Genomic DNA, 13,684 nt, shown 5'->3' with positions numbered 1-13,684 from the left:
TTAATAACCAATATCAATATTATTCCTCAAGAAATGAGTAAAATTCATATATTATATATCTCTTGAGGAAAACACAGCTTTGGGATGATTCTCAAAACCAGTTTAAGATACTCTTTACTTTTTGAACATTCCTTTAATTCACTAAATAAAAATCTGCCCACCTGATAAATGAACTAAGTGAAATCTACCTAGTTAAGGTCACATGACAGAGCAGAGGCTACACAAATTATTAGTCTCCTCAGTTTTCTAGTTTATTTCCCCAATAAATCACACCAGGGTTAAATAAACAATACAGAGAGCTATTTGAAAGAACTGAGATCTATAAAACGTCTACTGCTTTTTATATATTGCTGTCCAACATCTAGTGAACTATCAAGGACTTTGATCCACTTTTCCAGCACTGGTAACAGATTTAGGGTGATTACATGGTTAGTCCTTTTTTTTGATCAATAGTATGTGTGTCCCAGGGCAAGGATGTAGGCTAGGCATTGGACAAAACAAACTGGCTTACACAGAAGTGAACCTACAACTTAAGCCTTGCTTATGTTCTACACTGAAAAGTATAGGTTTTTAAAATTTTTAGTAAAATTCAAAGAATTTAAACAAGATAAAATCAAGATAACTCATTTTTATTTTAAGCCTGCAGTTCTCAAGGAAACATTTTATTTCTGATAAGTGGGATCTTATTATCAGACCACTTTGGGGATAGAGTATAAGTTTCTCTAGCGCAGGACCTCAACTTATTATACCTAACTGGTACTCACTAAACCCGTTTTCCCTGATGGCATAAAACCTACTATTTATAGTTTATTGTATCCAATTTTATTTTATTACCTCTCAAGTGACACCAGGAAATTTAGAGCTTTAAAGGCCTAAAGAAAAAAAAAAGCACTTTTAAAAACTATCTTTTTTAGCTTTTCACTTTCCCCATAATTCGTACACAGCCACACTTTTCACAGGGTGTACTGCATTCAGTTCAAATCAGCCAAAACTTCTGATGGCATACTCTTGGTTTAGCAAACTACCAGTGCTATAGGGAATTTTAAAAACTTTTTTTTCTTTTTTAAATGTTTGTTTATTTTGGGGGTGGTAGGGGGAAGGGCAGAGAGAGAGAGAGAGAGAGAGAGAGAGAATCTGAAGCAGGTTCCACACTGTCAGTGCAGAGCCAGACGCAGGGCTTGAACTCATGAACTGCAAGATCATGACCTGGGCTGAAGTCAGACACTTAACAGACTAAGCCAGCCAGGTGCCCCAAAAACTTTTCTTTTTTTCTAAAATAATTTATGAGTGAAAAGTCAAACCTCGTGTTTGAAAGTTAAAAAAAAATAATACATAAACAATATATAATGCAGTGCTAAAAAAATTATCTATATTAAATGCCAAACTAACAAGATATTTTATAAATTTTTAAAATTAATTAATGTCTTGAAATTATGCTGCTTTTGTGAATTTCTACTATTTACATAGTTTATTAGTCCCTTAAGGAGATATACTCTGTAATGCTAATAGGAATAAAAATGAAAGTAATTTCTTCCATGATGCATAGAATTTTTTAACTTGTCACAAAGCACCGCTGATGTACTTTCTTCCAACAACTTTCTACATTCCAACTCATATTTCCATTTTCCCTCTACCCATCCCCATCTTTCTGATTTGTGGCCATCTTGTCTCCACTTAAGAGAGGAAACATTCTTTTCTTTTTGTTTGGCACAGTCCACATCAGTGGTTTTGGTATTGTTAAAAATGTCCAAATTGTGTAAGTAAGGAAAGAAGTTTAAATGAAATCAAAATATTCTCATACTTATTCTGATAAAAAAATTAAATGCCTAATCTATCCATCATGACATACATATAAAAATGTATAAGCACAAAAGAATGTTTATTTTAAAATCCTCAGAACTGCCTTATCAATAACTATATATATATTGTAATTATATACAACAGCTACTTATAACTGAAAGACTGTATGCTACACACATATCACTGATTTAGATTTTTGTTGAATGCACAAAAAAGCTGAATTAATTCTATGTATTGTTTCATACTATTAATTCACACTGCCATTTCCATACTTTTTAAGAACAGAAAAAGAAGAAACTTCAAAAGTTTATTACATAAACTCATTAAAGTATTTTCAGTAAATACAGTGACATGTAAAGCTTACTTTAGCAATATATACATTATACTTTATATTATTTTGGTTCAAAGTTGAAATAACTAGACCTATATTTTTAAAGAGGATTTTCCTAGATTTTTGTTATAAACACTGTGAAGCACGTATGTTTTTATAGGTCTTGAGTTCATGCACAATATGTTTCTGGGATCACAGCCCAATAGAAAAACATTGCTATTCACTGGGGAACAATATTTAATGGCAAAAAGAAAAAAAAAAAAAAACCAGAATGGAGAGAATGAGAAAAGAGAATAAACAAAAAGATGATGGACAAATGTAAAAGGTCTATGAGAAATTGGAAAAAATATATTTGGGACAAAAACATTAACATAGTTTATAATATTTATACTAAAAACATTTGATTTGCTGAAAAAATAATCCTTAAAAACTAAAGCAGTCAACATCACATGTTAAGTATATTAAATATCATGTAGAATAAGGCTATATCTCCTATTTTGGCTACATTTGAAAACTTATATTTTCTCCAATCTGAAAGCGGTCTAAAACTAAAGTGGCAATACCTATTAACATGCCTTACTTAGAGAAATTTACTGCAGAAATTCAAACACTCTAATTCTGCCTCAATATTTCTTAATGCGATAGTTTTAATTCAAGATCTTTAAGAAACAAATTATTTGTTCTCAAAAGTTCAGGCATTCATGTACCAGAAAGCAGTAGCTGAATCAAAAAACTCCATAATCTGATATAAATAAAGCTATAAAGCAATGACGTCACCAAAGAAAGAACCTAGTGTGAAAATATTACCTAATGGGTTTCAAAGACATTGAATTATGGATATCTTAAAGAATCCCAATAATACATTAAGTTCCTTGGATCCTCATTTGAAGTGAGAAATCCATTTCCAAGCATATGTGCACAAGTACCTTAGCCTCTTCATGCCTGCTTGCCTGTCCCACAGTCAGAGAAGGCAGGATATTTGGTTAGGCATATGTTTATGAATAAAGACAGGAAAATTCCAACTTTGAAACCAAATATTTTCCTTGTTTAATTCTGGTATCTTATTGGTCCATATGCTGCCTCCTCCTCACAGTATGGTACCCTCCTCACAGTATGCTACCAAAATCTCCTGGATTTTGACTTTCTTTTAAAACATAAGGATTAACATGAAGCAGACAGAATTGAGGAGTGGAAATATTGTATGAGAAAGAAGACCAAAACTGATGATGCTCTACATACATAATGACACACTTGCTGAAGACATTAGGTGCTCCATAAATGCGTACTGAAATGCTGTTTTGTGACATTTGTTGTGATAAATTTATCTCCTCTAATTTAAGAATCCTCATGAGATAACCACCACCAGTTCAGGGTAATTTAATGTAAAACATCTGGTGGCCCTTTTAAATGCTACAGGATAGCATTTCACAAACTTGCCTGCCTCCACACCAGTGCAGCAGGAGAAAATGAGGTTAACACAGAGAAGCAGAGATGAGTGTCAGGGGAGTCCCCAAATACATCATTTGATCCTATGGATTTAGTCTTGCCCAAGACCAACCCATTCCTAGATTTTCTTTTTTCTTTCTTTTTCTTTCTTTCTTTCTTTCTTTCTTTCTTTCTTTCTTTCTTTCTTTCTTTCTTTCTTTCTTTCTTTCTTTCTTTCTTTCTTTCTTTCTTTCTTTCTTTTCATTCCTAGATTTTCTACAGACCTCCTGGACATTGCTTTTTTCTTTCTGGCTTAAGCTAGCTGGATTTCAATTTCTGTAATTTACAACCAAGAGAATACTAATATACAGTGCCTGTCCATTAAAAAAAAAACAAACCACAAACATTGTTTCTGCCTATATATGTTCATATGCAAATATCAGATCCCCATCAATATTCTATTATAATAATTGACAATGTGGCTGTGACCATCCAGGAAAATAAATAATAAATCCAAGAAATAATCTTAATCCCTATTAGAGATTCATAATACAAATTATAAAGACTCTTAGAAGTTATCCGGTAAAGAAATCTCAGTTGAATTCACATTTACAAATCATATTTGAGCACTGAATCCTTTCTTTATGAAGTTCTTACGTCTTTTAGAACTACGAACTGGTAGAACACAGGTTGGGAAATGCTACTTGGAAACATAGCTATGATCCCTGAGATCTAGTATCTAAAGAAAAACTGAAAAAGTATTCCTAACTGCTTTCTAATATATTTATTCTTAGTTTTTGTTTTTTGTTTTTTTTGAAACAAGAAAGGAATTTATTTCAGTGAGGCTAACATTGGTAAGACGATGGACTAGGTTCTCAAAATGCTGGAAATATTTGTAGATTTCTATCACAAAAATGTGGGTCAAAGGTGGGTGGTTACATGAAGGTGGGGCAGCAAAGGTAAGGTTGATCACTGTCTAGGGATCAATCCTGTGGGGTCTTGCTGGTTCAGGGCAGTTCTTACTGCTCGAGGGGGAAGTTTCAGTTCTCATCAGGGGATACTTTGCCCACAGGGTGTTTTTGCCTGAGTTAAGAGATAAAGTGTGCTTTCTAATATATCTAAAATATACCAGGAAAAGATCACAGATCACAGTTTGAATGTAAAAGTAGTTCATCTTCTAGATTGAAACTAACTTACCTGCATTGAAATAAGAATGAAATCAATTAGGCTCCCAATTCCACAAAATCCGACAGTGCAAAACTTTAACAAACCTAGAAAAGAAGATAAATTCATTTAAAACTCGGAAAGTCTTATAACTATTAATTTTTGTTTTCCAACAAACCATTAGGTATACTGTACCACAAACTCTTTATATCAAGAATATAAAATTAACACTTTAAAAAATCAAATCTTCACCTGAAAATATGAGAAAGGTTTAAAGGACTCTCTATATAAAAAAGACACAAAAAATGATTAGTTCACCTAAATAAGTATTATAAAGTGAAATAAGAACTCAGTGTATGGATGCCTGCCTGGGTGGCTCAGTTGGTTAAGCGACTTTGGCTCAGGTCATGGTCTCATGGTTTGTGAGTTCGAGTCCTGCATCAGGCTCTGCACTGACAGTGCAGGGCCTACTTGGGATTCTCTCTCTCTCCCTCTCTCTCTGCCCCTACCTCACTCGCACTTTTTCTCTCTTCCTTCCTCTCAAAATAAATAAATAAGCTCAAAACAAAAACAAAAACAAAAACAAACCACCTCAGTGTAATCTCACAAAATTTCTTAAGAGAAAAGGAATAAATCTTTAAATCTCAGTACACCAGAATTATAGAACATCTTTTAGTCCTAAAACCCTTATTTATTTATTTAGACTTAATACATAGGTGATCCAAGTTTTAATACACATTTACAATAGAAAGTTCAAATAAATAAAGATTATCAAGGCACAGAAAAAATAACCAGGAAAAAACATTAATCTTACAGTTAAATTGCAAAATTTTATTAGCAACTCAATTATCTTTATCCTATACTTAATTATCTTATAATTATCCTATACTTTTTTTCTAAGCATCTCATGATTATTAATTCTATACTCAAAATCAATAATTCTGTTTACTATATACACTTCTGCCTTCAGTCCCAACCTTAGAACTAAGGTACTAAAACAGATAATAACAAAGCATAGAATCTAGGACATATACAACGATATTACACAAAACATGATGATGAAATAGAGGAGGCAGATTGGGGGTGGGGGTGGGATGAGTAATCTCTCTTCTATATTTAAACTTAAATTGCTTTCCAGACATTGCATTTGAGATATAAAAATGGTAGGAAACAAGACTTTTCGTGAAAGGGTAGTTCTAACTATCAACTACAAATAGATGCCAGCTAAAATCACAAGAGTGGATGAGATCACCTCCTGCACACAATTTGGAAATACACAAATAAGACTGAAATATGTAGGTACATTACATGATTATTTCTCCCTTTTTAGTATTAGACAATTGGACATACAGCAGAATAATGTTTAAGTACTAAGATAACACATGTTGGAAATAATTTTAAAACTACTAAAATATACAGATTATATAAAATTATGCTTTTAGTTTTCTTCAAAACAGTTGTTATGTTCCGTCTTTGTCTCATGGAAGTCCCATCAAAGGACGGTCTTTTATCTGTTTTATTTACTCTTGTGTCCTTAGTACCTACAGCATTACATCATATCACAGGGAGGATGTTCAATATTTGTTACATGAGTGGATAAATGGTCTCAGCTTTTCTGTTTCCTAAAGACCTCTAACTTTTTAGCCATTATCTTATATAACAACTCCTTAAATTATTTTATTTATTAGTTATGTTTTATTATAGTTGCCCAGGGAACTTGATCCACTGACTTGGTATATTTTATCCATTCACTCATTCATTATATTTCTGAAATGCGTCGCTCTTCATGTAGCATTTTAGTGTAAATTTGGAAATACCATAGAGGTTCCTTTCTTTTAATTTTCTTATAAAAAGATTAATGTCAAGAATGGTCCGAGAAAAGTTTCTCTTTAATTAATTGCTACTCTATGAAGAAAACATAACCATGTCAGATCCTTTACTCTTGTCATGACTTCTTCCAACAGTATTCTGTAGCTCTTGTCATTTCTCAGGCGACTTCTTCAGAGCAGTCTTCCTAACCTGCCTGTCTAAAGCTGCATGCTGCTTCCTGCCACATCTCCCTTATTTATTGCCTTCTTGGTGCCAATTAAAAATCTGTAACGGCCTCATTTGTTGGTTTTCATTCATTCTCTTTCTTCCACTGCCATGTAAATTCCTAAAGGCAGAGTCCTTATCGATTCCTTGAACAGTACCTGACAGACAGTAAAAGTCTGATAAATATTTCTTTTATGACTATCAAAAAACTAGAAACAATCTAAATGTTTAACAGGGAGGAACTGCCTCAGAAAATCAAGGTACACCTAGTAATAGGAGAGAGTATTATGCAGCTGTTTAAAACAATGATGTAAAATATATTTATTGGCAAAGTGATAGGACAACACTCAAAAGAGAGAACGATAATGAGTTCATGAAAATCTTGATATTCTGCTGCTGAATCCTTACTTAAGGGTTCTTCAGAAGAATGAACATGAGAGGTTCCTGTTCAGATAAAGTATTAGATAAGGGAATGATATATGTGTTTGAAACTTTGGTGAGTGTCACCTACTTCTAAAGTAACACATTTAAAGAAACTATAGAACATGGCAATGCAAGTTGGTGCAGCCATTCTAGAAAACAGTACGGAGGTTCCTCAAAACACTAAAAATAGAACTACCCTACGACCCAGCAATTGCACTCCTAGGCATTTATCCAAGGGATACAGGTGTACTGTTTTGAAGAGACACATGCATCCCAATGTTTATAGCAGCACTATCAACATTGTGTATGGAAATGTGTGTGTGTAAGCCACACGATATTGTGTGTGCAAGCCAAAGTATGCAAAGAGCCCAAATGTCCATCGATGGATGAATGGATAAAGAAGATGTGGTATATATATACAATGGAGTATTACACAGCAATCAAAAAGAATGAAATCTTACCATTTGCAACTACGTGGATGGAAATGGAGGGTATTATGCTAAGTGAAATTAGTCAGAGAAAGACAAAAATCATATGACTTCACACATATGAGGACTTTAAGAGACAAAACAGATGAACATAAGGGAAGGGGAACGAAAATAATATAAAAACAGGGAGGGGGACAAAACAGAAGAGACTCATAAATATGGAGAACAAACAGAGGGTTATTGGAGGGGGTGTATGAGGGGGGGATGGGTTAAATGGGTGAGGGGCACTAAGGAATCTACTCCTGAAATCATTGTTGCACTCTATGCTAACTAATTTGGATGTAAATTAAAAAAAATTTTTTTTAATTAAAAAAATAAAAGGATATATGCAAAAAAAAAAAAAAAAAGAAACTATAGAACAGATCCAATATGATACTTAAGTATTTAAAATATCTGCAAACTAACCTACAGCAACAGAAAGCAGATGAATGTTTGCTTGGTAAAGAGCAGGACAAGGGGGACCAGAGATTACAAATGGGCATGAGGATGCTCTGGGTAGTGACATATATGGTCATCATCTTGATTATGGGGGATTGTTTCAAAGGTGTACACATATGTCTAACTTATCAAGCTGTACATTTAAGACATGTGCATTTTTAATGTTTATTTATTTGAGAGAGAGAGTGGGAAGAGGGGCAGAGAGCAAGAGAGACAGAGAGACAAAGAGAGAGAGAGAGAGAGAGAGAGAGAGAGAAAGAAAATCCCAAGCAGGCTCCATGCTGTCAGTGCAGAGCCTAACATGGGGCTCATTCTTACCTACTGTGAAATCGCGACCTGAGCGAAACCAAGAGTTGGATGCTTAACCAGACGCTTAACTGACTGAGCCAACCAAGGTATGTGCATTTTAATGTATGTCATGTATACCTCAATAAAGCTGCTTAAAAAATTAAGGAACTAAGTTAACTATTAAAAAAAATTTTTTTTGAAAGTTTAAAATCATCACAAGGGCACCTGGGTGGCTCAGTCAGTTAAGCATCCAACTTTAGCTCAGGTCATTATCTCGTGGTTTGTGGGTTTGAGCCCCGGGTCGGGCTCTGTGCTGACAGCTCAGAACCTGGAGCCTGCTTCAGATTCTGTGTCTCCCTCTCTCTGCCCCTCCCCCACTCGTGCTCTGTCTCTCTCTTTCAGAAATAAACATTAAAAAAAATTAAAAATAAAAAGAAAGTTTAAAATCATTACAGTGATTTACATCTTGTTTCACTTCAAATCCAAACCTATAATATTAACTATGGTTCATCTATTTCTGTAAATTTAACACAAGGGTTACGTTTACTAAAGGAAATTGCTAATACTGCTACTTTAAACTTTAGTTTTCCAAATATAAAAATATTTTATGAAAATAAGATAGGAAGGACACTGAAGGTTAAAAGAGATGATGAGAAAAAGTAAAGACTCAGATTAATACATGACACATGGCAAACATCTGAAATGTTAGCCCAGTCATTACTTCTGTTACCATTACGATTATTATCAATTGAGAAATGTATACAGCATAAATCTACATTTTTTTAAACGTTTATTTTTGACAGAGAAAGAGAGAGAGAGAGAGCGTGCGCGCGCGCTCATGAGTGGGGGAGGGGCAGAGACAGAGCGAGACACAGAATCTGAAACAGCCTCCAGGCTCTGAGCTGTCAGCACAGAGCCCGACGTGGGGTTCAAACTCACGGACAGTGAGATTATGACCTGAGCCGAAGTCGGACACAACCAACTGAGCTACCCAGGTGCCCCTACGTTCTTTATAATAGGATCATCTAACCTAGTCTCATATCTTGTAAATTCCTTCTGCCTATGTTACCACCAAATTACCCAAAGTTCTCTTCCAATATGCTGTGCACTCATAGTTTTCTCATTCATCTCTGCATTTATATGTGCTGCACTACTCTCTGCCTTGAGTCCTCCTCTGCACACCTTCTATTCCCAATCATCTAGCTCTAAGAGTTGTTTGAAACCTCTAGAAAGTCTTCTCTAATGCCGCCAGGATGAATTTAATACTATTCCTAGATGCTCCCAGCCCTGCCCTGAACTTTCAGCATAGCACATAGCCCATGGTATGACTTATTATATATTCTTATTTATCTGTCTTCTCCTATCCTTTCGTGAGCAACTGGAAATCAGTGCTGTGTCATTCCCATGCCTAGTCAATGTGATTACTGAAGGAACAAACTATATCAATAGTAAATTATCTTATTTGCAAGCAAACGCTGATCAGAACACAAAGTAGCATATATTCTAAACAGCAGTTATCAAAATCAATACAAACCGTTACTCTTGTAGATTTCATTATTTTGAGCATAATACCAGTTTTTTAAAAAGTGAGGTATCTGTGAACTACCAAAACTTGATTGCCTTTTTTCCCCCAAATAAAAAAAGTGTTAGGTCTCTTTGTGCAGACCTTATTTATTAATTTCTTATTGTGAAAAGGAGTATCAATTTTAGATTTTAAAAACTATTTTAAAATTCCAAATAAAAGTGTTTCTAATCAAGAAGGATCCATTTTTATCCTGAACCATTACCATTATATTCTTTCAAAAAGATTATGCTGACAGATTATATTCATAAAGCTCATGTTGAGTGTATTTTATTTATACTTTAGTAACCCAAATATTACATTTTAAAAACATGAATGCAATAAAAGGATTTGGGTATAAAATAAAAAGAACAGAAATTAATTTTGAGTATTTAAGAACATTTTTGGTATTTTTTCTTTTACTACGGGTTGAGTCTTGCAAACACTGCTCTCTGCATAACTGTTTTACAGAATGCAGATTATTTCGTATTGAAGTTGCTATTTGCCAAACCACAGGTGTTCTATAATGACTTGGTAATTAGCTATCATTATTCTTTTTGTGTCTGTACCTATAAAAGAGAGTTTTCAAATCTTAGAACAATCTAACCTACAAATCCCTTTATTTGTCCTATGATCTGTGGATATTATATACTAGTCCAGACTGGTAACTTCAAATTAAAAAAAAAAAAAAAAAAGGAATAATTAAGCAAAGATTTTTAAGATTTGGGCTTAAAGACACTTTGTTATTCTCATAATAAGAAAACATTTACATTTTAAAAGGAATACCACTGTGAAGAGTATCTCTCCTGTTAACTGCTTCAAAAGAGCTATTATCTTTGAGAATCCATAACAGTTTAATGCTACAGATGGGCAAAACAAAATATGCTAGTTATTCCATATAAAAAAATGACAGATGTTACAGTTAAGACTACAAAGACAGATGGGGCACCTGGGTGGCTCAGTCGGTTAGGTATCTGACTTTGGCACAGGTCATGTTTTCGCGGTCCGTGTGTTCGAGTCCTGCATCAGGCTCTGTGCTGATAGCCTGGACCCTGGAGCCTGCTTTGAATTCTGTCTCCCTCTCTCTGTCCCTCCCCTGCTCACACCCTCTCTCTCTCAAAATAAATAAACATTAAAAACAATTAAGAATACAAAGACAGAATGCTATTAGAAAAATAAGATTTCAGGGTGCCTGGGTGGCTCAGTCAGTTGAGCATCTATCTGACTTTTGATTTTGGCTAAGATTATGATCCCAGGATTGTGGGATCAAGCCCGGCCCAGCATTGAGCTCTGAGTTGAGTGTGGAGCCTGCTTAAGATTTTCTCTCTCTCTCTTCCTCTGCCTCTCTCTGCTCCTGCTCTCTCTCTTTCTAAGATAAAAATAAATAAATAAATAAAAATAAAAACTAAGATTTCATTATAAAAAAAAAGTTTCCAGCTAATGTAGCACTGGTATACTGAGGAATAAATCAATTAAAGATAATAAAGCTATACATAAAGTTAGTCATGAGCTAAAAAGGAATTTGAAATATCTGAAAATTTTCCCTAAGTGAATTTTTAGATCTTATGAAATTTTACTCAAGCTCACCCCCACAACAAATTTCCCTTGTCTATTCCTGAAGTAAAATTTATATAATGAAGTATCACATTTAACACTAAATTACTTAGTAAAAAGAGATTTCATATTGCATGATTTACATTATTTATTCTGTCTTATAAAATTCCAATGATTGGGGCACCTGGGTGGCTCAGTCGGTTGAGCGTCCGACTTCAGCTCAGGTCATAATCTCACAGCTTGTGAGTTCGAGCCCCGCGTCAGGCTCTGTGCTGACAACTCAGAGCCTGGAGCCTTTTCAGATTCTGTGTCTTTCTCTCTCTCTCTCTGCCCCTCCCCCACTCACACTCTGTCTCTCTCGGTCTCTCAAAAATAAATAAACATTAAATTAAAAAAATAAAATAAAATAAAATAAAACAAAATAAAATTCCAATGATCATAAATGGTATTGAGGAAGTATTTTAAAAAGCTACCACTGCTTTTTATAACCATGAAGATTAAATAAGATTATAAGAAAAATATAATTTTAGACTTTATCTATAACTATTTTCATGTCAGTCAACATACTATACAGTTAAGAAATTTTTTTAATGGTAATCATTTTATTCAAAAATACCAAAAATCTTTAACCCTGGATTCTTAGTAAAAATTAAAATTTAATTTTAAAACATTTAATATTTTAAAATTCAAAAACATTATTACTTTACATATTAGATTAGATTAGTTGATAAAACATATCAAAATCCCTAACATTAAGACAGCTTAAATGCAAGTAAGATACAATAAAAATGTCTGAATGCTTACAGAGATAAGAGGATTTTCAGTTAAAGATCATGAATTTGACATGCCCACTTAGCTCCTCTCACTCCAAGATCCCACTAAAAGATGGTAAGGAATTTTTAAAGTCCAAAAACCCAACAGAATAAAGAAAATAAAAGATAAGACAATAACAACAAAAACTCAGAAGCTGAAAAGTAGACGAATAAGAAGTGACAGACAACAATCTTGAGAAAGTTCTATCTTAAGCCAACAGTCAAAATATTTGTTGAACTAATGAACACACAAAAATTGTTGTGATTATAAAGTAAGTTATTTAAAGATTAAAAAAAAAAACTTTTACGCTGAAGCATAACATCGAATGTTAAAAATTACACTTGCAGGGTGCCTGGGTGGCTCAGTCGGTTGAGCGTCTGGCTTTTGATTTCAGCTCAGGTCATGATCCCAGGGTTGTGGGACGGAGCCCTGCATCAGGCTCTGTGCTGACAGTGTGAAGTTGGCTTAGAATTCTCTCTCCCTTTCTCTCTGCCCCTCCTCTGCTCACTCTCTCTCACTCTCTCTCTCTCAAAAACAAATAAATTAAAAAAAAAATTATACTTGCAAGTTTATGGAATCTCAGCCTCCAATGGAAAGGTTCTCTTTGACTGACCTAATAATAGATTGGAAGAGCAGTGGCCAGAGAAAAGCAGCTCCTGGCAGGAAACTAATATTCACTATACAGAGCTTTATACAGAGCTTTACCTAGAATTTTACTTTGCAGGAAGAAAAATTCACAATATACATGCCAACATATTATTATGTCCTGCAGTAAGAAAAAAACATTAACTTACACATATGACATGACAGCTCATCCAACACACATCACAAAAAACCAAAAAGTCACTCGTTAGGCCAAATATTTAAAATTTAAAATAGACTTCGAAATCATCACAGAATAAACTGTTGTAAAGAACAGTGTTTCTCCTTCCCTCCTAACTTTTTAAAAACTTTCTGAAAGTTAGAAATCTTTACAAAATATATATATATAATTCTGTCTTTTTAAAAAAGTTTTTTTTTTGAAAGTTTATTTATTTTGAAAGAGAGAGTGAGTGGGGGAGGACCAGAGAGAGAGGGAAAGAGAGAATCCCAAGCATGCTCTGTGCTGTCAGCACAGAGTCCAATGCAGGGCTTGAACTCACTGTGAGATCATGACCTGAGCCGAAATCAAGAGATGCTTAATTGACTGAACCACCCAGGTAGTCCTATACAATTTCATCTTCTTAAAGACAACATGGAAGACAGGCACATGGGTGGCTCAGTTGGTTAAGCATCCGACTCTTGGTTTCAGCTCAGGTCATGATCTCACAGTTGGTGAGATCGAGCCCTGTGTTGCCCCACATTGGGCTCTGTGTTGACAACATG

The 13,684-nt window shown here is 34.3% G+C and overlaps 1 protein-coding gene across 6 annotated transcripts in view; it reads right to left on the bottom strand.

Moving 5' to 3' along the window:
• Positions 1 to 13,684, bottom strand: part of TM2D1 (TM2 domain containing 1) — a 93,933-nt gene that overhangs the window by 56,175 nt on the left and 24,074 nt on the right. For all 6 annotated transcript variants that reach the window (XR_009258082.1, XM_058717195.1, XM_058717194.1 and 3 more), the window contains one exon: positions 4,754 to 4,827. Coding sequence is in view for 5 of the 6 variants with exons in the window: in XM_058717195.1 (XP_058573178.1) it covers positions 4,754 to 4,827 (74 nt within the window). In the remaining variant the exon portion in view is untranslated. The remainder of the gene's footprint in view (positions 1 to 4,753; positions 4,828 to 13,684) is intronic.

This window comes from Neofelis nebulosa, chromosome 2, assembly GCF_028018385.1.
Source record: "Neofelis nebulosa isolate mNeoNeb1 chromosome 2, mNeoNeb1.pri, whole genome shotgun sequence".
Taxonomy (NCBI): Eukaryota; Metazoa; Chordata; class Mammalia; order Carnivora; family Felidae; genus Neofelis; species Neofelis nebulosa.
Note: the sequence above shows the minus strand (reverse complement) of the source record. Positions and strands in the feature narration are given on the sequence as shown.